The sequence below is a fragment of the Talpa occidentalis genome, unplaced genomic scaffold (genome assembly GCF_014898055.3).
Source record: "Talpa occidentalis isolate TD23 unplaced genomic scaffold, MPIMG_talOcc4v2.1 talOcc4.10, whole genome shotgun sequence".
In the NCBI taxonomy this organism is placed as follows: Eukaryota; Metazoa; Chordata; class Mammalia; order Eulipotyphla; family Talpidae; genus Talpa; species Talpa occidentalis.
Window position 1 is genome coordinate 24,288,052 of NW_023600993.1, and position 23,758 is coordinate 24,311,809.

Genomic DNA, 23,758 nt, shown 5'->3' on the forward strand with positions numbered 1-23,758 from the left:
AATTATCTGCTAATGGGTTGTTATGAGGATTAACTGTGTCAATACAGGAGTAGGCTTTGCACACGACTGGGCACCTGGGGACTGCTCAGAAAGCAAGCACCCAGGAGTACAGTCAGGTTCTGTATCTTCCAACTAGAGGGGGAGAAAGAGCTGGGGGGTTAGGGAGGTGAGAGGGGAACACACAGAAAAGGACTTGAAAAACAGATAGAAACAGTCACAGTGAGATGAGATCACTGATTTTTCCAGAGTGGGGTGTCAGCACACTTTTCCAATAAAGGATCAGAGAGTGAATACTTGAAGCGTTCTGGTGGCATCTGTCTCAAATGCTCAGCTCTACTGGAGCCCCAGAGCAGCCGCAGACAGGACATAAAGGACAGCGGGGCTGTGTCCCAAACAAAAATGGGCGCGGGTTAGATTTGCCCCCCGCTATGCTTGGCAGATCCTCACGCCAGAAGGGCCATCTCATCCCATATGCGCCTTAATGAAGCAACATAGCACTGTAGGCTTTCAAAGCTGCCGATCCTTTATTGCAACCGGTATAAGCAGGGCTGTAATCTCACTCATGGGACGAAGCAGAAGTTGTGGGTGGAAAACGTGCTCCCAATTCTTTTTACCTCGGATATTATCAACAGACGTTGGTGACTTTACTTCTCTTAGGTGCAGACTTGGCACAGGCTGACATAAACGTCTGCACGAGCGCACCAGCTTAGCTGGCACGGGTTTAGCTAATCCCTCCAGAAGAAAATATTTGTAGACGGCTGAATCATAAGGCTGGCTTCCTGCAGCTGTGAGACAACAGGGTCGAGGGCCCTCCACACCCACAGGCAGAGATTGGCGCCTGTTGGTCTGAATTATTTTTGCCCTGGCTGCAGACAGCTACCTCCTCTCTGGCCTTTTCAGACTCTTGGGTAGCCCAAGAGAGCACCAACTTTGAGAACTGAGTGAAACCAGCATTAAGACAGTGAAATTAGCATTTACAGAAAGCTTGACTCAGCAAAAGACTCTCTACCCACTCAAGTTTCTTTCTCATCTAATCCACCGGCGTCTGTTTAATTCCAGAACTATCTGGTGGGCGTATGATGGGCACACATGGGAGATGTGACCACGTGGCTGCCGGGAAGACATGTGGGGAGCAGAAGGGACTGGGGCTACACCTGGCAGGGCCGCCCTGCTACAAAAGCTGCACAAACAGACATCGAACAGGGACCCAAGAGCCCAGCCAATGCCCTGAAAGTCAACTGCAAAGCCCTGGGGACACAGGGACATGGTGTGAGCCACGCCACAGGTGACGAGCAGGGCGTGAACTGGACATGAGAAGAATGTTTAATAATCTGGAGTGATGCTTATGACAAAAGACTAAAGTTTGAAAAGTGGATAGGAAACTGGTCAAGCAGTATGAACAGACTCTGTACAAACAAATAATTAAAAGGTGTAGGAAAAAATTCAAGGAAATCTCCCTCGAAAGTAAAAAGTTTTGCTTCTGGTTCCTAAGGTTTAAGTGACAGTTATGGTGTTTGTTTTTTCTGCTTTCTTGTATGTTTCTGTACTTCCCAAAGCATACTTGTTTATTTACTGATCAAGGGACCAAGAGATAGCTGCCACAGAGGTAGAGATGTGAAGGCAAGGGTGGGAAGGAGGCCCAGCATTCTGGCAGGATCCAGGGTCAAGTTAAAATCATCTGAAGTTGCCAGGAATGGACACAAGAGGAAACATCCCCACAATACAGTCAACTTTCCTCTCCTCCAGAGTTCATATTTAATTACATTTTTTGGTGGCATTTCAATAACCAAAAAGTGCAGAAAAGTTGTGAGCAAAACTTGAAAGTGATTTCAGGAGAGGTGGGAAAATGCAGGAAACGAAAGAAAACCTGTGAGCAAGAGAAAGGAAGAAAACCCAGCTGTGCGGAGCAGACACACCCAAGAGCTGCACGTGAAATCTTTAGACAGGAAAATGTGGCTTCCATAAGTCTGCCCAGTGGACTGAAGACGCGTGAAGGGACATCAAGTGCTACTTGTCCCTCTTTGAGCAGCCCCTGGTGTCTCCCCACCACGCAGTGTCAGAAAAGACACCCTAGTCAGCTCAGCCTCCTCAATGCCTAGTCACGTCTACACCCAAGGGGCGGGGGCACGCCCATGTTCCTTCCACCAATGACCTGACCCTACAAGCCATCCATAGGACTCTTCATAAAAAGGAAATCTGCCTTATGCTCCCAAAAGGAGCACTGTACTGCACCCCTTGATACCCTAGAGTGCAGCCAGTTTTATATAACTTTATTCCTTTCAATAAGAGCATCCTTGGTAAAATACCCAGGGAAGCAGGGTTCATGTATTTTTTTTTTAAAGATTTATTTATGCATCCAAGAACTGGGGTGTAGGCCAGAGGTGGGAGGGTGAGAGGATTCACCAGAGACAGAGTGGGGAGCAGAGCATGTGGATTGACTGAAATACACTGCTGAGGGGAGCAGTGGGTGAGACAGGAGAGGTCTGCTGCGCCATGTGAGGCACCTCCCTGGCTGGCGGGGATCCAACTTGTGCTATAGTGGCTGGCAGTAGCTTGATAGCACTGTGTCTTTAACCCCTGCGCCACCAGGGAGGCCCCCAGGGTTCATGTTTTACCAAAGCAATTTTACAAACATCATTGAAGGTCCCAAATTATCACATGGAAACTAAAATACTTGCCACATGATCTACCCCACGGTACACAAGTCTTTGAAGAGCAACACACACGTGGAAGGAGGAGAGTAGGGGCAGGAAGTGGGGAGAAAGCAGAATGACACAATTCACTGCATCCTCTTTCTGTACAGGTATGAGCTGACTGTGTAGACACCAAAGGGGTTCAGCTCCTGCTGCACCTTGCAGCCAGAGGGCAACTGGGCACAAGAGAAAGAGACAGATCACGCCTTCAGCGGGCCAAGCTTGCAGTCCTGATTTTGCCACCTGCCAGGTGGGTGACCTTGTGAAGGTCTTAACTAGCACGAGTCTAGTACATGACAGGCATGGAAAAATGATAACACCTTCCTAAAATGCAATTTAAATAAATTGCCTGTGGCATCTGTGGCACTGGCTCTTAAAGAAGCCAACTTGTGAGGCTCACGGCAGCATCACTCAGGTACAGAATGTGGAGAGACGGAAGCTACCCCACCCGCCCACGCTCGTCTCCATGGTTACCTGCACTGTTATAATGGGCCCTCCATTCTGATACAGCAGAGGCTTCATTTTGGGCAGGATGACTCCCAGCCACTTGTTCACAGCCTCAAGGTAATCTGAAAACAAGACAGGATTCACACCATCACATACCTTTGAATACAGACAGACACAACCCTGGGTCTGGCAGCAGAGATCACGGTATGCTGGATTCAGCAACTACCTTCTGAAATGGGTAGCTACATGTACTGCAAGTCTGATAAAATTTGTCCTGCAAGGAATCGTCTCTTCAGCTGAGCTCTCAGTGGGTGAGGGCTGGGACTGGTCTCTGTCGATACCGTAGGGCACAAAGCCTAGAGTATAGCAAGCACCCAGACTGGTTGTGTGGCATGGGGAAAGGAGTGGCTGAATGGTATCTCTCTGTCACAGTGGAGCTTTTTCTTATACTTTATTAGAACTTAATTTTAAAAAGTTAATTTTTACATTGTCAACTGGGGATGCTAGGGTACATTATAAAGTTGCTATAAGGATTCAATCAGATGTATGAAAATACTAATAATGTCCAAGAAATGTATGTTGAGGATAATGTAGCAGCCATTTACACGGTAAACTTAATCAATGTGGCTACTCTTTGACCATCTTCACCACCAGCATCACCAAGAGAAATTGAGGTCTTCAGAAGCTAGAAAGGCAGCGAAATGGGACTTTCTGACTGGTCAGGGTTTAAAGCTAAAATAATCTCTAATAGTCTAAAAACAAGAGAAAACTATGACAAAAAACAAAAACCAAAAAACCTCTGTAAAAGTAAACAAAGAAATAGAAGGCACTTTAGCTACAGAGCAATCAAGTGGCCACAGACCAGAAGCTAAGTCCGCCATTTTGTTAGTTAGCTGCTCTTACTGGTAGCATAATGTACTAAGTGAGGGGTGGGGGGGGGGGGAGAGAGAAAACATTATTTTTGCTACTGCTGCTACTGTCACTACTTCCTACACACTCACACTTTGGGGTTGTTCAGTAGATAATCAACATCCAGGCCTTCACTAAGCTTTTAGAAGTGTTCGCACAGAGGGACCCCAGCCTTCAAAATACCTGACCCCTTTGATATAAATTATCTAAGTTTTCATAATTTCTCTCAAGACCGCTGCAACAACTTACATGGATCAGAAGAACGGAGAACAACAGATGGATTTTCTAATAACCAAGCAGGTAATCCTCCCTAGGACAGGGGAAAAAAGGACGTGATTAGGAAGTCCATTCCCTGCAAGGCGCCAGGGAGACAGATGCCTCTGGCAGTGAGGGGAAGCGCAGTTTCATGGAGAAGGGGTACTTCCCTGAGTGGCCTTCAACTTTGAGGGAAATTAGAAATTGTAAGATAATAAAAATAAGATCGTCTTGCATGAAAACAATATTTTGAGAATCAAAGCCTTTTATTTAGATTATTCCACTTAGTTCCATCATTTCCCTGTGAGATAGATGGAACCCACACCATTTTCTGCCTTTTATAGAGCAGGCACTTCCTAAGGTAAAAGACATCTTTGCTGGCGAGAGTCGCAGGCTCCTCATTATCTGGGATTAGAGACTCATTTAAACTGTTCTCTTTCCCCTGGCTCCCTCCTGCCAGCCCACCCTGTTGTGCACCACAGAAAGGCCCAGGGCAGCCACACTCACCATGTCCCACTCCGCGCAGATATAGGGCCCAGGCCTCAGGATAACCAGCAGCCCCAGCTCCTGTGCCAGTTGAATAAAATGCTCCACATCATGCTCCCCAGTGAACTGGTACTGTCCCTTTTGGGGCTCATGGAAGTTCCAGGGCACATACCTATCAAGACACACACAGCCCTTTCCTGGACACTGGACCAAGTAATAGTGGTGGGGGAAGGGCACCTTCTTAGGACTACTACTAACGCAATGATTAAAAGAAAAAAGAGGGGAAGCCTGGTTAAGAAAAATTATCTGGAACCTGGAGATAAAGGATAACTGCATTTCCTTTTGATGTTACACTGGAATGTTGTCCTATGGGCCTCCCCAAGGGTTCTTCAATCTCTGGGGGAAATATTTTGTTTGACTTACTTTTTACTCTAGATAGGGGAATGGCTCTGAAGTTACACATTAACTTGTAGATGTTTGCCTGGTAGAGATGTAAATGATTATTGTCATAGAGAGAAGATAACTAAAGGTTATGGTTTCATTACCTGTTACTATCATAGCCAGTCTTAACTCTAAAGATAAATTTACTTCAGCATAGCTTTCTTGATGATGTAAACTCTTCCTCAAATTCTCCTGCAAACCATCTTTACCATCCAGTTAGTTCCATATGTTTGACACATCTTCACTATGTCTAAATGCTTGTAAGTCATGTTTTTAGGTTTTTGTAATTATACTTTCCCTAAGTCATTGGACTAAGGTGCTCTGGGGAAGACGGGAGAAATAGCTCAAACTTCCAGATGGCTACAAATAACTAATCAAATATCTGAAACCAATAAAATGTTATGTTAATTATGCCTCAATAACAAAAAAGAAAAAAACCCAGATGTCCTGAATCTCTGAACTACCTACAGAACAATAAACCCCCAGGACATACAGTTCTCTCCCTCTGGCTGCCTCTTGAGAAGTACACCTTGTTTTGAGGTTCCACAGCAGCTACCCAGCAAGTCAAACTTGGTAGGGACACCCTTAAATTTATGACCTACAGAGAATGCCCACTCTCACTTAACGCTTGACTTTATATAAGTCAGTTGGGGTCAGTTGAAGTTTGATCAACTTCAAAGTTGATCAAAACAATCTTTATAGACGCTCTAATAATACCTCCCATTTTTAAAAGTCTATGTGAGATGATGGATGTTAACTCCACTTATTGTGGCCATAGTTTCACAATTTATATAAGTCCAGTCATGATGCGGTGCTGCATGTCAGTTATACAGCTGCAGAGTTGTTACCCTGGAGCACTATCCAGTGGGCCTAAGCTAAGGTGTCTCTCACTCTCCGGGGGAGCTATACACAATGCTTTGTCAATTGTATCTCAATGAAACTGGGAAAAAAGTCTTTCAATATGGTATAAACATTAAAAGCAATGAAAAATATATAGAATTGTATCAATGTTAATTATTACTGGATATAAATTAAATATGCCTTGGAAAGCTTTAGAAAAATGAAAATAGAAGTGCCAAAGTAATAAAACATGCTTGTTTCTTGAAGAATATCTTTTAATAAAGAATCAGAAAACCTCCAATCTAGTGTGTCCTCCTGACTGGAGATTCTGTCAGGAAGAGCATGCAGCGCAGACACAGACAACTTTGAAGCCACCCACCACCCTCACCAAGAGCTCTGTGATGATGCCCGCTGGCTCAAATCCTCTTTTCATGACCCCATTTGAGGGAGGAAGTGTTCCCTGGAACAATCCTGATCCCCTAAAACTTAGCGCTCAAAATACAGACAGGAGCCAGTAAGCCTTAAAACAGAGTAACAAGTGTGATTCTTCCTGACCATCTGTCCCAGGAGACTACCCCTGGGTTTCTGGTCCTTTATTTGGAAAAGTTATCACATTAGCCTTGCAAAAAACAGCAGCCAGGACCCCAGACTTTCTCCCCAGTTAGTTACTTTGCAATAGCAGAAGAGATGAGAAGACAGAATTTTGGCCTAATTGGATAACCAGCTATAGAATTCTCCAGTAGAACCATCAAGACAAAGGAGGTTTCAGGAATCTACCTGACCAGGTGCATTTCCCTGAGAGTTAAGAGAAGCAGTGGCTGTCTGCAAACACCCTACCTTCACAGAGACATGTGCTTGGGCAGTGTCTGGTTCAGCAGCTGTACAGGGGGACGGTGGTACCCACCTCATCCCTATGGAGTCACTATGTCAAGTGCCTGGTAAATGGTCATGATCATTGGCCAGTGATTGTTACTCCCTTTTGCCTTTGTGATAGTTATGGAAGAAGGACTGGTCAAGCTTGTGACAAGCCTCTGCAAGCTTAAGATGTTTTTCCATTTCTGAGCACAAAATAGCTGCACTGAGAAATGCAGCTGTCCCCTCTCTCCGGGGGAGGGTGAACTGGGTCGGTGAGAGGGACCGCCCGCTGCTTACGTCTGGATGGCGTTCAGCCCCGCCATCTTCATCTTCAGCAGCCGGTCCTTCCAGTAGAAGCGGGGCACTCGGAAGTAGTGAATGCTGCCAGAGATGTAGCGGAATGGCCGGCCATCCTTGAGGAAGCGGTCGTGCTTGTAGTCGATTTCGAAGGTCCTCGGGGAAGCATCCTACAGAGCAAGAGTGGGACCAAGTGAGAATTTCCACCTTCCCCATTTCAGAAGCAAGAGACTCCTGGCCTATTTAATTTGCTTGTTGTGCTGATGACATTCATGCTTGGTTTCTGGGCTGCTGAGCCAGATCTGCTGGATACCCTCAATAAGAGAAACCAGGGGGACCCATGTATAGGGGGGGTTCTAGTGGTTTTCCTTCCTGATGCCAGCACTAATCTGAACATCAGTGGCTGGGATGTGGAAGTTACAATCCCAAAGAGAACATTCTGCTGGTAGTGACTATAGCAAAGCCCCTGCACCCCCTTCGTGGCTGTGACCCTCCTGGGCACTGGATGTACCTCAACAGTGATGTCACTGGGACTACCAGGCCCATTAAGAAAAATACAACTGGAGGCATCCCTGGGGATGCAGGGGATTGAGTCTCAGCACTGTGAAGCTATACGCAGCCACTGTAGCACAAGTTTGATCCCGGGCCAGGTAGCTACCCACATGGCACAGCAGACCTCTCATGTCTCCTGGCTGTTCCTCTCAGCAGTGTATTTCAGTACATCTGCCTGTTCTGCTCCCCACTGCTTCTGGTGAATCCACTCACTGCCCCACACCTCTGGCCTACACCCCAGCTCTGTGTGCATTGATGGATAAAAATAAATCTTTAAAAAAAGAACACAGAGCCTCCCTGGTGGCGCAAGGAGTTAAAACGCAACCTATGAAGCTATCTGCAGCCACTGCAGCATGAGTTCGATCCCCGGCTGGCCAGGGAGCATCCCACATGGCGCAACAGACCTCTCCTGACTCACCCGCTGCTCCCCTCAGCAGTGTACTTGGGTCAATCTGCCTGTTCTGTTCCCCACTCTGCCTCTGGTGAATCCTCTCACGCCCTACACCTCTGGCCTTGTACCCCAGTTCTTGTATGCATAAATAAATAAATCTTTAAAAAACATACACACACACAATTGAAACCTGCAGGCCTGAAAGCAAGGGATTGGAAGCCCAGGGCCCTGAAGCCTCATCCTGGGTGCCGCTCTCCAGCCCTGCATCTCTTCATCTATAAATATGCAGACTACCAGGCCAAAAGAACTCTATAGCAATACATTTTGAATTGCAGGCTTTGACCCAATTTGTGAGTCATCAGCTCAGTATGGGTGATGATGGGCACATTTTTAATGAAAGAGAACAGAGTGCATGTATACGTGTCTCTTCATGGGGTTGCAATGTTAGAGATTTCTAGCAATCAATTGAAATGTTCAGAAATACTGTTTGGGGGTGAATTTAGGAGCAAAAATGCTTGGATTTGAAAGGTCTCAAAGGGGAGCCTATGCGACAGAGAGGAAACACTGCCCTCCAGTGGACGGGAGGAGGCAGCACCATGTCTCAGGTGGGCTCTGGAGGAGGGTGGCAAGAAACCAGCTCATTGCATATTTTTGCTTCCAAAGGTCAAAATACTAGTTTTTTAAAAAGATTTCCCCCTGCCCCACAGCAGTACCGTGATCTGTAGAACTTGGCGTTGCCCCTGAACCCACATCTGGAAGCAACTGTTTGAGTGCATGCGGGCTAGATCACACGATGGGGTCAAAGTACTGAGACTTAAAGTTAAACAACTCTTAATAGCTTATTCGGTGGCAGTTTATTGAGTCATCACCCAATAAAGCTAACTCAAAAATGAATAAATAATCTAACAATCATAATAAAGGGCAAGAATGTCAAATTTTAATATACCTTTACTTTTCTAGTAAACAAGATTTAGTTGTTATTCAAAGGCAAGAATCTCCTAAAGGAAATCACAAAAATATATTGATCATTTCTCACACCAGGTGCCCCAAGGGATGGTTTTGAAACCATTTTCACAGCACCTATGTGATGAATTGTCAAATAATTCATCCGGAATTCAACCAGTTCTGTGAGTTTAGAGGTGGCTCATGAGTTGGGAAAATTCTTTGCACAGGTAGAAAAGAAGAGGGCAACTTTGAACAGAGTTTGAAAAGGGAAGGGAGCGCTTGAAGTTGTCTTGTCCAGGGGAAGAGGGTTCCAAGGAACAGAAGAAAGGTTGGTGAGAAATGATTGGTGTTTGTCCCCTACAGCAGGGTGCCATCTCTGCATTCAAACCACCACTAAGTTCATTTACCTCCCTACCATTCATTTACAGCTATTACCAAGCACCTACTATATGCTGCATCATCAGAGAGAGGAGCCATGCCCATGTGGCCACAGCACACACATGTCTATCTAGCCAAGGCCCCACATGTGAGATGGTAAAGCAAGGATCACATCATCACGTTGTATTGCTTGAACTTACACAGAGCTATATCTCAATTGTATAATTGTCAATAAAGTTTTGGGGGGAAGATTAGAACAGAGTGCTATAGCGATAATAAATGGCATATAACCTAGGCATGGGGGTGGGGGTGGGGGGTAAGTTTCCCAGAGGAAGGAACCTTCTAGACTGTGGTTCTCAACCTTTTCTGCACATCAGAATCTCCTGTGCAAGCTTTTAAAAATAGCAAAAGTGGGGCCTTACCCCTCAGATATTCAGATTTTAATTGATTTGGGCCAATCCCAGGTATTGTTATTTCTGAAAATAGTGCAGATGATGTAGTGTACAGACAGGGTTGAGTGCTACTGGCCTAACCTAAGCCCTAGGATGAGGAAGAGTTGGCCAAGGGGAAGGCGATGCTGGCAGAGGGCACTGTGTGTGAAGACTGGTGGAAAGAGGGCAGGATGCAGGATGGAATCTCAAAACAGATAAAACACGGTGGGGGCTGAAACAGAGTTGCGGCCAGGGGCCAGGTCAAATCAGCCCCGAAGTCCAGGTGGGGACTTGACATCAAGTGCTCTGGGCAACAGCCTCGTGAACAGATCATGAAGGTGATTCCATGGAAGAAGCATAGAATCAGGCTTGTGTCTTCAAATGTTTAGCACTCTGACCTTTCCCTGAGGGCCATTAAACATGAGCAGAAATATGGCACATGGTGATGGCAGTGAGGTAAAACTAAGGTAGACAGGTGGGAAAACTCACAGAACCAGAACGTTGGGTAGATGCCAACCTGAATGTGAGGAGACTTCACTGCCTCAGGTAGAAACATTTAGGGGGGGCGGTACGGAGGGAGAGAAGTTGGGCGGTAGGAGGAAAGACTTAAAATACTTATCAAGGACAAAAGTCCTTGATACGGAGTTAGAAAACCAAGCCAGCAGCTGTAGATGCTGCAGTTGTGTCTTCAAATTCATGCTATTTCCCTTGGCCAAAGATGCACTAAGTCATTTTTGAGTTCAAAACATTCAGCAAAGGATGGCAAGGCAGAGCCACTGCAAACGACACGTGATTCCCATGACAAATACAGTAATTCTGTGTTAGCTGGTGGAGATGCTTTTTGTGTTGCTGTGTGGACATAAATGGCAACACAAATTGGAGGAGAATGGAAAATGTCCCCTGTTGGCAGTCACCCAAAGGGACTGAGAGGTCAGGAATCATCCCAGCTGTTGTTATACTGAGTTGTTTCAAAGTCAACTCATAATTGATGCCAAATAAAAATACTGTACCCATTAAATTATGGCATTATGAGGAAATAAAGAACATTTGAAACTTAAGAAAGGAAAAGAAAACAGCTATAAGCAAATAGTGATCTCCACCTAATGATATATGTGCTGAAGTGTTTGGGGGAAGTGCATTCAGTTTGCTACTTACTTTGAAATGCATCCAAAAAATAAGCTGGGGGGCCTCCCTGGTGGCATAGGGGTTAAGCCTCAGTACTATCATCTCTACAGCCTAAGTTAGATTTCCAGCCAGGGAGCTGACCCACATATGGCTCAGACTTCTCCTGTCTTGCCCCCTACTCCCCTCAACAGTGTATTTCAGTACATCTGCCTGTTCTGTTCCCCACTCTGTTTCTGGTGAATCCTCTCACCGCCCCCCACCCCCGACACCTTTGGCCTACACCCCAGTTCTTGTATGCATAAATAAAGAAATCTTTTAAAAAAAATAAGCTGGAATGACAAACGGAGGGAGGGATGGCTTAACAGCAATATGTTAATAGGAGACTCTGGATGGCGACTATAAATTTTCTTCAACTCTCTGTATTTCTGAAAAATTTTCCTAGTAAAATGTTGACACAAAAGTGGCAGATGAAATAAATGACGGTTTCCATGGTGTGCACAATCTACATACACATATACATACATATGATAAAATCGTGCGAGGTTCCTGAGAGGAAGGGGTGCTAGTCTATTCTTGCTGTTCGGGAAAGATGTCTGCCCTAGACAGAGAGAGAAGAGAAGAGAAGAGAAAGAAGGGCTTCTTGAAACACACCAGTGTCAGCTACACGCCTTGTGGACAGTTCTGTGTGAGTTCAGTATGCTTTGGGCTGACAGTGTCTCAACGCACGTTCACACCTCAAGCTCTTGTGACTTCCTCACCCAACGCCATGGCCACCTATGCGTCCAGGAGGCAGCCTGCACCCGGCAGGGGTGGAGAACTGCATCCTCCTCTTTCTGGAGGCACTTTGTGTACTTCCCAGGAGACCCATCTTTATAAGGCTTTTGCTTCTTCGACTCTAGTCCCTGCACTCATGGGTTACTTCTCAGCCCATCTGCACCCAAGTCCTTGTTTCTCGTTCTGCTTCCAGAGGGAATCGAGAGGAAGACAATGAGTACCAGGGTTGGTCTAAAGAGCAGATCTTCAGCTTTGTACGCTGGACCTGGCTTTCTCGTATGTCAAATAGCAACAAGAACCCCGCTGTCATTGCTAAGGGGGCGGTGACACCCCAAGGTATGCAGACACAAATACCAGGCACAGGAATGGACAGAAAGACAGGAGCTGGCACCTGCGTAGCTCTATCCCTGGAATGGGGCAGCTAATTGGAAGGATTGCGAAACTGGCTGGCGGTTAACAGATTTGGAAGCTCTGAGAAAATAGGCTGATTGCCAGGTCGGGTCAGCCATCCACTGAGGGCACTCTGTGAACACCACGCCATCGTGACATCACTGCCATGGCAATGTTTAACGAGACCTACATCTTCTGCCAGAAAAGTGAGACTCGGGACACGATCGTGGGGGAATCTGGGGAGTAGGTGCCCAGCGAGGCAGAACATAAGGCCGATAGAGGGCACTTTATGAACATGGTGTTCACTTCCATGACTCCTGAGTCATGCTCTTGGCTGCCTGGAACCTGGACACCAGGAAGTGAGGTGGCCCACAGGAAGTGAGGTGACCTACAGGGAAGTGAGGTGGCCATGCCACGGTTGCCTTGGTATCCTCAGGAAGGTGTGAGGTGGCTCAAATGGTGGGGATGTGAAAATAGAGACCAGACTGTATTTCTGACTGTGCCCCTCATGACAGCCCAGGGGAGACCCTCTGCAGGAAGGAATGCTCTAGGGAGGAGGACCCTGGTATCTTGCAGGCAGCTGATGAGAGGAATGACAGAAGAAGCTGCCATGGCACTGGGCTCACTAGCATTCTGGGGGATGTGGAGACTCTGGCATGACCAGGAGGAACCACATAACCATCCAAGCGGGTGGACATAATTACCACAAGGGCCAACTGGGCCAGAAAGGCAACGCAGGTGTGTTGACCAGTGGCAACCTTAGGTCATGATTCATCAAGCCTAGCATTCCTAGAGGGTTAGATGCTTTGGCAACCAGCGAGGGTGCTGCCTAGAATGTCTGAGAAGAGAAAAAATATCAAGAACTTGTGAGCTAAAGGCTCACTTTTGCAGGTCGGCCAATGCCATGGAAAATTGGTCCCTTCAGTTCCCTGATGCAGACAACTGACTGAATGGAGGGCTGGATGGATCCACTTGAAGAAGGGGCCTGTGAGTCCATACCAAGGACACATAACAAGTATCCCTCCCAATGGGACTTAGGGTACCTGTATCCTAAGGTAAGTGATACCCCCGGACCTGAGGATCACTGCATGTGGTCTAAGCTGATTCTGATACCAGGGTGCCCAAGATGCCATCTCTTTCCCTGGCTGCACTTTGGGCATTGGGAGCACAGTGGGGAGTCCTTCTCACAGAGGGGCCACCAAGTCAGAGGACCCGCCCCAGGGTTACTTCCCCAGTCCTGAGTGCATATTGGGGTGGTTTTACTTAAGACCCAAAGAACCCTCACCATGAGTAACAGCCATTATGTAGGGAAGGACCAAGGGCACTTGGAGAATTGCCTGCTTCCCAACTCCACCCACCCCAGACAAATCTGAAGCAAGATCACAGTTTCTCCTGGATCCCCACAAAGATTTAGAGGACATTCCTATCTCATCCCCATTCAAATCCCTCAAAAAATATGTCATGGTGGATGACGGTGAATTGCATTTTTAGCCAAGCAGTAACCCAACGGGCAGCTGCCAGGTGGATCTAGTGGTGTTACTGGAACAGCATAACACAACCTCTGTCATCTGATATGTGGCTAATGTTCTAATGATGTCAAAGTTATCATGACAAGAATCACAAGCAGTTTGTACAAGCCAGTTCTTTGAATATGTAAGTATTCTTCTCTAAAGAAGAAAAAAGCAGTTTATTTGTAAAAGGGCAGGATAGGCAAGTTCTATTACTCCAGGCCCTGTTAACTGCTCTCTTTCTCCCACAAAAGACCATGGCTGTTTGGACATGCCATTGTTGTTTATATAGCCTGGTCTGATAAATAAACATCACCATGTTATTTGGACCTGGGGAGCAGTGACAAGACTGAATTTGAAGCCTGGAAAAGCAGCATCCAAGTGTCAGCTTCTCTTTGGCAAAGGTCACGGTTGACGTAAAACAGGGAAAATCCACTTTATGACTCCAAGGGGGCCCTTCTCAACATTTAAGGACCCGGGCCTCCCTATGGCGCAGCGGTTGAGCACTGGGTTGCGAAGCTGCCCGCGGCCTCTGCAGCGCCGGTTCGATCCCAGGCTGCTCCCCGGCCACCGGAGGAGGGTCCCGCATGGTGCGCAGACCTCTCCTGGCGCCCGCTGCTCCCCTCAGCAGTGTGCTTCGGTCCTTCTGCCTGCTCTGCTCCCCGCTCTGGCTCTGGTGAATTCTCTCACCCTCCCGCGCTTCTGACTATACCCAGTGCTTGTATAAATAAACAAACAAACAAATAAATAAAATACATGCCTCTTAAAAAAAAACCAAAAACATTTAAGGACCCAAGAAGATCCAACCTAAAGAGCCAGCTTCTCTCTATCTCTGCACTGTGGCACCCCTGATGGGAGTAAGGTAGTCAGGAAATGTGGGGCAGAAGGAGGGGTGGAGACCTTCATAGCTTATTCCCTCAAAATGCAAATGAGATAAAATTTGCCCTATGTGCATATTCCACCCCGTGTGAATTAATTGGCACTGGAACAGAATACTGAAGAGCCATAGTTTTATTTCACACTTGCAAGGGTGTGGTAGCATTGGTATTTACAATACACGAGGTCACAGACAACTTACAAAATAAAAAGCAATTCCAAGCAAGGCAAAACTCACACCTTCCCCAACACACATACCACACCCCCAACCCATACATAATACATCAAACAGTGGGAAAAAAACAGCAGCACACACACAAATAACCCTTGGCCCAAATACAAACACAAACACTGATACTGTCCAATATAACATTTTAAAGTTAATTATTCAGTTCAGATTACTTCAGTGGTAAATAAGCATGTCTCTTTAAAAAAAAAACACATGAAAATAACACTGATATTTATTTCCATCATCAGGTAATGTGAATATACCCTGAAATTTTCTAATCCTCAGGACTAAAAATAATTATCTGCATTATGTGTGCACATTCCTCAATAAAGAAATAAAGAAATAAAAGGAGCTCAGTGATATCACAGGTTAGGGGTCATGCTGAATTTGTGAAGACAGGATGTCTTCAAGTCCCTTGGTACAACTCTGCTAAGCACCTAGTCCATGCATCTCCGTCTCTAGCACGCTACATACCCTTTCAACTCACCCCAGGGACCCAGAGCCTGGAGAATCCTGATTTGAGCTCTTCACCATCACAGTGATAGAGGACCAGACCTCCCAGACCACTAGCACCCTAGGGCTGAGGGAAGGGAGAAGGCAGAGGTGGGAGGGGGCTCACGCACATGGGCGTCCCAGATCACTCAGTTCACAGAACAGAAAGACTAGTTCAGATGAGCATAAAACAAACTTTGAGCATGTCAGAGCCCAGAGCCTTTCAAATATCAAGTGTCATTGAAATAACTTTCCATCAGACAGGCCAGAGAAGTGAAGTAACCACAGAGAATGGCGATGCCCAATATGGAGCTGGAGGAATTTGTGGATGTTGGTGGGATTGTGAAGTGGTCTAACTGCTACGGAAAACAGTATGGCGTTTCCTCAAAAAATTAAAAAATATTACTACTATATGATGCAGCAATCCCACTTCTGGAATATAGATCCAAAAGAATAGAAAGCAGGGTCCCTGGAGGGTTATCCATATGCCCATGTTCACAGTAGCATACTCAGATTAGATAAGCAGTGGAAACAACCCAATGTCCACTGAAGGATGAATGGATAGACAAAATGTGGTACATAGGTGATAGAATAGGATTCAACCTTAAAATACAAGTGTCTTATCACAAGCTACAACCTGGATGGATGCTGAGGACATTAGGCTAAATGAAATAAACCGTCACAAGAAGACAAATGATGTCTTAACACCAGGTCCCTAGTGTAGTCAAATGCATAAAAACAAACCAGGGATTCAAGAGAGGAAGAGTTATTGTTTAGTGAATATAGCTTCAAATTCGCAAGGTAAAAAAGCTTTGGAGATCTGTTTCACAACAACGGGAATATACTTGACAGTGAGGAATGATAAGCTTAAAAACTGTGAATAAATGGGTGCTGTTTTTTTAACTACAAAAAAAGGACAACTGAGATAAGAAAAAACTAAATACTCTTTACACAGGTAACTGCATTTGAATCTTGTGCTCAGATGTAACAGATACAGTTACTTAAGTCTCAGTCAGTGCAAAGAACACTTTACTGAGAGAGAAGACCTGGCTTCTAGAAATCTAACCAGATCTCCTAACTAGGTATTAGATAGCAAAGAATTGCTGTTCATCTCATTGGGTATAATCATAGCAACAGGGATATGATTTTTAAAAGGGGGCTCCAAATAAAGTATGTTGGTGTGAAATTATGGTTTCTAAGATTTTCCTTCATACACTCTCACCAAAAAGAAAAAGAAAAACCACGGGGCAAGGAAGGTGAGAAAGAATAGAACAGTCATAATCGTTGAATGTGGGTGATGAGTACATAGGGAGTTCAATTTGCTGTTCTCTCTGCGTTGTATGCATATTTAAAATTTTTTATCACTAAAAATTCTAACACAAAGTAAGAAAAAAAGAATGAATGGATGTCTGGAATGGATGGCAGCAGAATTAATATATTAAGATTTTTTATAACTACCATTGTCCACATGCTATTGGTCATTTAAAAAAATAGTACATCTCAGTTTAACTTGTTTAACAGATTAAAAAAAAGCTAAAGTGAAACTGAAAGAATTTTCAAGCTTCAAGTAATGTTTCTCATCACTTCTCCCTCCCAGCCATTAGCAAATGAAACAAAGAAGGTAAGTGGGTGAAGAACAGAGAAGGGAGGTGCAAAGATCACCCCAGGGTCCTACCTGTACAGTCACAGTGTAGGACCTTTCACAGTGGGGTGGAAGGTTTCTGCTGGGAAGGTTTTCCAGCAGAAACCTTCCACCCCACCAGTCAAGCAAGGACTTCAGAGCAAAGAGGAAGGCTCACAAGACCACACAATGATCACAATCGAAAGAAAAAGACAGAAGCCAAGCCAAAAAAAAAAAAAAAACAAACAAAAAACCCCCAAAACTAGAACTTGATGAAAGCTAATTGCATCAAGTTCAGGGCACTGATGGAAAAGCTCCAGAATCAAGAAACCAAGGAAATAAATGGTATAGCAGGCAAATCAAATACCACCAGCTACAGCAATGGTTGGAAGACAAACGGCAGCAACTCTTGGCCCAGTCTGGTGTATCCAAACAAAAGAGAACCGAAAAGACGAGAGGAATGATCCAAAAAAATGGGGTCAGCTTGCATGAACGTGTGAGCCTTCCTGAGGCGGGGAGGGGTGGGGGTCTGGGGGGTGCCATGGAGAAGGGAGTCAGGGAACCTGGGAGCTGGGCCACCACCTTGAACTTGGCACATCATCTCCCCTCTAACCCTGCCATCTGCAAGATGTGTTAAAAGAAAGGATCTCCAGGATCCCTTCCTCAGTTCTGAATTAGTTTTCATCCAAACTTGTTCCTGGCTAGAAGGATGATCACACACAAGGCGGGGTGGGGGCGGTGGAAGAAGAAAGCCACTGAAATCTCCAAAGACACAAAAATCTCCAAGCAAAGGTCCTCGGTCAATACCTTGGCTGCCTGGAAACAAGTAAGGTGATCTTGAGATGCCCCGGGATTCCCTTAGACACCAGGGGACCAGGAGGAAAATGAAGGAGCGCCTGCTGGCCAGGCAGAGAGTGCACAGGGAGATGGCAAGACAGGCAGGGCAAAGCCAAGCCCCAGCAGTTGCCGCTCTGACAAGCCCCTGAGTCCCGCACAGGTAGCCGGCCACCCACTCACATTCCCCAGGGTAAGCTGCTCTGTAATCCTGGGTATCTGTGGCTCCTTAGCAAGCTGAGCATGATGTTCAAGCATCACCAACACTGGCTGCCTCGGCGTGACTATGCCATGTGTACCTCACGCACGTCTCAACACCCTGTCCATGAAACAACCTTGAGGTAGATGCAATAATTATCCCCATTATAAGGTGAGTGAAGCTGAAGCTCAGTCAACACTGCCCATGCCACCCGACCAGTGAGAGAGGAGGGTGAGCCTCTCCAGCCTCAGTGGTGTTTTTGTTCCCTGTCTGAGAAAGACTCTCAACCACAAAAGACAATGCTGAGTCCAAACCCTCAGCTTTCTCAGGGAAGCCTTTTCTAAGATGAGTGGTTACTGCTGCCCCAGCAGCAAAGAGGCTCTTGCCTCTGGCAGAAGGGCTCGGCCAACAGCAGAGTCTCTCCAGATACGGTAACCCTGGCCTGTTTCCAGTGGCCAGCAGGGAAGGCCCGATGGTTCTGTGGCCAGAGCACTGTGATGGGGGCAGGCTGCTAGGAGGGAAGTCACTGAGCAGGAAGGAAGACCCAGCATTCCACAGCCAGGAGCCAGTGGGAGAGACGCCTGGGAGGCCCTGCCACTCCCCGCGCCGGCCTCAACTTCCCCACCGGTAGAGCATGAGCCTCCATTTCTCAACAGTCAGACCCAATCCTGGGGGCTTCAGTTTCCTGGCTCTTCTCCAAATGGAAAGACCTCCTTGCTGAAACTAGCAGCCTCCCTTCCAGGCCACGGCCCTAGGAGTTATGGATGAATTACAATCAGACTCAAGCAAATCACCTTTAAAGGGCTTCAGTGTCTAAGCTGGTTCCCTGATTTACATGGTTAACTGTGTTTGAATCCTGCAATCTGGAAAGACCACTTTAATTGGCAAGGAGAAGACAGCTTCTAGCCTGGAATCTCCTGCATCTCTCATCATGTTGTCAGTGGCCTCATCTCTGCCTCAGTTTCCTCATCCTGAAATAGGGAAAAGTAGATTGTCCCTGATTACCTCATGAATATGTTGAAAATGAGACAGAGTAGTGGTGGAGGGAGGGTGGTCAAATACCTTAGGGCTTCCTAGGTGGCTGTACTCTTACCCCTACCACAGGGCTCGTGTTTCTTTCACCCCAAACCCAACCCCAAAGGCCCAGGAGCACAGGCAACTAAATAGCATCATCAAGGTCTGGACCTGGATGAGCCAGGTATCAGCCAATAAAGGTGACTGACAGAACCCAGGGGGTAGAGAAAATATTTTCCAGCCACCAGAGGGGCCTTGTTTTGCCTGTTCTCCCAATTATCCTTCCCCCAAAATCTCCCCCTCCCTTCCCCAAAAAGCTCTGGGTCCATGATTCTGGAAACTGCCCGGGTCCCGAAGACCGTTTAAGAACATTGCGAGTTTCTTCCCTACTGTTTTCTAGAGGTATCCCCGTCAAGCAACCCCATCCTTTGGTTCACCCCTATCAGGCCTGCAGATTAGGATTTAGTCCACATTGTCTGGGAAACAGATGCTATTCTCGTGTGACTTCTGTGGGCTGTAACTGGCCACTACAGAGTAAACTGGTGGAAGCTGCCAGGCAGCCCCATCACTAATCAGTGTTCAAGCCAGGCTTGGGACCAAGCATGTTGCTGGAGGGGTTGTGCAGGAGAAACTGGAAAGGGTGAATGAAGCAGGCAACTTGTTCTGATGGGGGATGGAGATTGAAGCGTGTGGGCAATGAAGAGGTGTCCGGGCCCAGACGGGTTCAGGGAGCCTGCTGCAGGATGAGCTCCGTGATCTCCGCCCTGCTGCCCAGCCTCATGGGTATCCCGTAGTAGGCCGTGCCTGGGCTGACGTACACAAATGTAGTCTGGGCCACTTGGTAGAGACCAGCAAAGAAGGGGTTTAGGAGATAGGCGGCCACGTTCAAGGGGAAGATTTGCCCAGCATGCGTGTGCCCCGAAAGGATCAGGTTAATATCTGGCCGAGCCTGAAGGGCTCTCTTGGCAGCCAGTGGCTGGTGAGCTAGCAAGATGGTGGTGTGGTCTGGGCTGCAGCCCTCCAGGGCCTTCACGAGATCCATGCCGTGGCCAGAGTAGTGCAGGATGTCTGCCTCGATATCGTCTACGCCAGCCAAGCAGATCCACTCATCACCCTCACTCCCACCAGGCTGGGCCCGCGTGGCAGAAATCTTCACGTTCTCATTGTGAAGGGGCCTGACATTCAGGGACTCCAGCAGCGTGAACCAGTTGCTGACGTCGGACGTATAGTACTCATGATTGCCCGTGACGAAGTAGGTGCCCAGGCGTGAGTGAAGCTGGCTCAGAGGAGCAACAGCCGTGCGGAGGAGGGAGGCTTCGGAATCGCAGAGGTCCCCCACGATCACGGTGACATCCGGGTGTAGCATATTCACCATTCTCACGAACATCTCCATCTTGGTCCTGCCCACGGTCGGGCCCAAGTGAATGTCTGAGAGCAGCACGATCTTGAGGTTGTCCATAGAGGGGGGCAGCTGGTGGATGGGCACCTCTACGGTTTTCACAGCGGGAGGCTGGGCAGCGTTCAGAAGCCCGACCACACTGAGCACGGCGGTCACCAACACGGCCAGGGCCGGCCTCAGTGTCAGCTTCCTCGTCTTATCAAGGCTGCCCACGACCTTTCCACTGCGCCAGGCCAAGAGCTGGTAGGCCTGCTCCATGCCGCTGAGCGTGCAGAGGAAGAACAGCATGATGACGTATGCCCCCAGGCAGGAGTAGGCGGCCAAGGAGAAGATATGGGGCTCCTCAGCCACTAAAAAGAGCATGGTGAAGAAACTGGAATGGGCCAGGACCAGAAATGCCACAACTGCCATCTTCCAAAGCCGAAAACAGGCCGACTCTGCAGCTGAGGAGTGGCTGAGGTTGCTGACTGCACTACGCCAGATGTAGAGAGAACCAATGAGCATGACTGAGTTGGCAAATAGGGACAACTGCAGGCGGAACAGCCAACGCCAGGCCCTGAGTTCAATGCTCCCCGCCAGATAGGAGCGGGAGATAATCATGGACACGAAGACAGTGCCAGCAGCCAGGGCGGCCTTCCCGCCTAGCGACAGCTGTCTGAAGATCACCATTCTCTCTGTGCCTAAGAGGGTCCCCTGCTAGTTCTGGGCAAGCAGGCTCTGGAAGGTGAGTTCCTTAGAACAGTGGCCAAGGAGAGGTTTCCAGGTCAGCTCCGCCTGCAACCAGGAACTGGCATCAGCTTTGTGGGATATTAGATCTTCTTTGTCCCCGTTCAAACCTGACAGCTATATACATCTACCCAACCCACTTTGAATGCAAACCACTCAAACACCGGTCAGCTGCTACACTTAATTATTAAAAATGCACACTGCTGGGGCCTCCCCTGGTGGCGCAAGGGTTGAGCGCTGGACTGCGAAGCTGCCCACAGCCTCAGCAGTTCGATCCCTGGCCACTGGCAGGTCCCACATGGCGCGCAGACCTCTCCTGCCGCCCGCTGCTCCCCTCAGCAGTGTACTTCGGTCCTTCTGCCTGCTCTGCTCCCCGCTCTGGCTCTGGTGAATTCTCTCACCCTCCCGCGCTTCTGACTGTACCCAGTGCTTGTATAAATAAATAAATATTTAAAAAAAATGCACACTGCATTGTAACATGATGGGGCGTTTTCATTTTCTTACAGTTTTCTGTATGTTTAAAGTTTTTCCACAAGGTGCATGAACTACTGTTAAAAGGGAAACATCCTAAATCGGTGGTTCTCAAAGTGTGGTCTGGGAGACCCTCTCAGAGGTTCCATTTAGTCAAACATATTTTCAAAATACTAAGCCATGACTGCCTTTTCCATTCCCATTCTCTCATGAGTACACAATACTTTCCAGAGGCTACATGACACGTGATATGGCAAGGCTGAACACAGAGGAGGCTATGAGAATCTGTCATCTACTCAGACAGACATGAAACAGATTTTTGCAAAACTTAATTCCATTTTCACCCTAAAATTTTGGGAGAAACATTGCTATTTTTCAAAAAGTTATTAAGTTTATTAACATATAAGGTATGTATTATTTCCGGGGGAAAAAAAAAAAAAACCCTAACAAATAGTTTTTTCTGTTTTAATGTCCGGGATAGTTCAAGTTTGAGAACCACCATTTGAAATAAATGCAAGCAAGGAAATCAGGGAAAGTGAATCTTTTGGTATTTTCTTATTTTCTTGCGTTTTAGACCCAGGAAGGACACTTAGACACCTAACTGAAGAATTTCTGGGGTGAAGCCAGCTTCCATGTGAGGATATTGGCTTGGCAATGGGAGGCACCTCCCTGCCGATGGTGTTGCACAGCCAATACCAGCACCTCTACCATAAATCCGCTCTCCTCCCACTACCCTCTTAGATACCGGTTAGGATATGCAATCCTCCAACCCACCTTTCTCTGCCACTGTCTCCCTAGAGTGGATTAGTTCCACTGGCCAGGGGCTCTCACAGCTGGCTAGTAGCTCTCCTCCAGACCTCTCAAGACAAAAAAACTGGGGCAGGGATACCACAGACCAGTAGCCAGGGGATAACAAAAGCTCAATTTGCAGTGATCTTTTCCCAGGAAAACCCCCAAATGCAACTATTTTTCAGCAGCTGTTTTCCAAATGCTTAAGAATCTCCACCTAGACTTTGCTCTCTTTTAGTTGACTGATTGAAGGCCTTTTATCAAAGGGTACAATTTACAAGTGAAGGACCCAAACTTCACCACTTCCTACTTAAAAACAAGGCCCTGGCTGCGCAACATAAACTCTGGAGGCACCAAAATGGTTTGCTGACCGTGCAGAGGAACAGGTGCTCTTTTCTACTACTCCTTTCCCGCCCCCCAACTTGGGCGACTCAGCTGCCGGCCTTCCCGGGGTGGGGGCACCCGAGTCTGAGCTTCCTCTCGCGCCAGACCTGCTCGGCCCCATAGCTCACCTAAGGCCCCATAGCTCACCTAAGGGCCCATAGCTCACCTAAGGCCCCATAGCTCACCTAAGGCCCCATAGCTCACCTAAGGCCCCATAGCTCACCTAAGGCCCCATCAGATTCTCCAGCAATGCCAGCGGCCACCTGCAGCTCGCCTCTTGCCCACCCTCGAAACCCGAACCGCCAAACCCTAAAGGTTTGGAAAATCCACGCCAAAAAAACTAAGAGGCGTGGGACGGCGAGTTGGGGACAAGGGGTTTGAAAAGAGAACAGCTCAAAGGAAATTAATCCAGTGTTCCCTTAGGGTTGGAGGTGCTCTCCTGACCCCGGTTTTCTTCTTCCGGAGCGCCCCAAAGAGCACAGAGTGGGCAAGCGAGGGCGCCCCAAGCTGGAGCCCCAGGCGCCCTCCAAGAACGCGCGCTGCTTGGACTCCCCTCCCTGAAAACTGCAAAGCAGGAAGGTTTGGGCGCACCTCGTCTCACCCCGGCGTTGCACCGATGGGGAAGTGGCTCCTCGAGAATGGGGCACCCGGGCGGAGCGCACGAGCCACAGAGCCTCCGGGAGGACGCGCGCCCCGCCCGGCCCGGCCCGGCCCCGCCGGGAAGGCCAGTTCACTGCCTGCCCCGCGCGCTTCGCGGGGTCCCGAGCTCCCTGTCCTGCAGGACCCGGGGTGGTCGCAGCCCCAGATGGATCTCCCGCCAGCTCGTCCCCCATCAGTGAATCCCTGCGCGAGGGTCCTGAGGACTTACACTCAAGTGACAATCAGAGCCCAGTAGCAGCGGCACCAGAAGCAGGGACAGGATGCGCTCGAGCCCCGGCATGTCCACCCTCCAGCCTCTGGACTCCAGAGTCGGCGCCGGGGCCAGCCGCTCCGCGTCACTTGACTGA

General features: G+C 47.8%; 2 protein-coding genes across 5 annotated transcripts in view; both read right to left on the bottom strand.

Moving 5' to 3' along the window:
- The window catches only part of GLB1 (galactosidase beta 1), a 62,545-nt gene extending 38,787 nt beyond the window's left edge, over positions 1-23,758 (bottom strand). The window contains exons 1-5 of the mRNA XM_037525813.2: positions 23,620-23,758; positions 7,224-7,393; positions 4,812-4,962; positions 4,299-4,359; positions 3,168-3,262 (exon numbers count right to left, since the gene is read on the bottom strand). Of these exons, the coding sequence (XP_037381710.1) occupies positions 3,168-3,262; positions 4,299-4,359; positions 4,812-4,962; positions 7,224-7,393; positions 23,620-23,691 (549 nt within the window). The 5' untranslated portion in view covers positions 23,692-23,758. The remainder of the gene's footprint in view (positions 1-3,167; positions 3,263-4,298; positions 4,360-4,811; positions 4,963-7,223; positions 7,394-23,619) is intronic.
- TMPPE (transmembrane protein with metallophosphoesterase domain) lies at positions 14,696-23,658 on the bottom strand. 4 transcript variants are annotated; one of them, XM_037525833.2, is made up of 2 exons: positions 23,620-23,658; positions 14,696-21,155 (listed from the first exon to the last, which is right to left on the bottom strand). In XM_037525833.2, exon 2 carries the CDS (start codon positions 21,048-21,050, stop codon positions 19,707-19,709), a length of 1,344 nt encoding a protein of 447 aa, XP_037381730.1. In that variant the 5' UTR covers positions 21,051-21,155; positions 23,620-23,658; the 3' UTR covers positions 14,696-19,706. The 4 variants fall into 4 exon arrangements, with proteins under 4 accessions (XP_037381730.1, XP_037381733.1, XP_037381723.1 ...); XM_037525836.2 differs by lacking the exon at positions 23,620-23,658 and adding an exon at positions 23,353-23,402; XM_037525826.2 differs by lacking the exon at positions 23,620-23,658 and adding an exon at positions 23,343-23,402.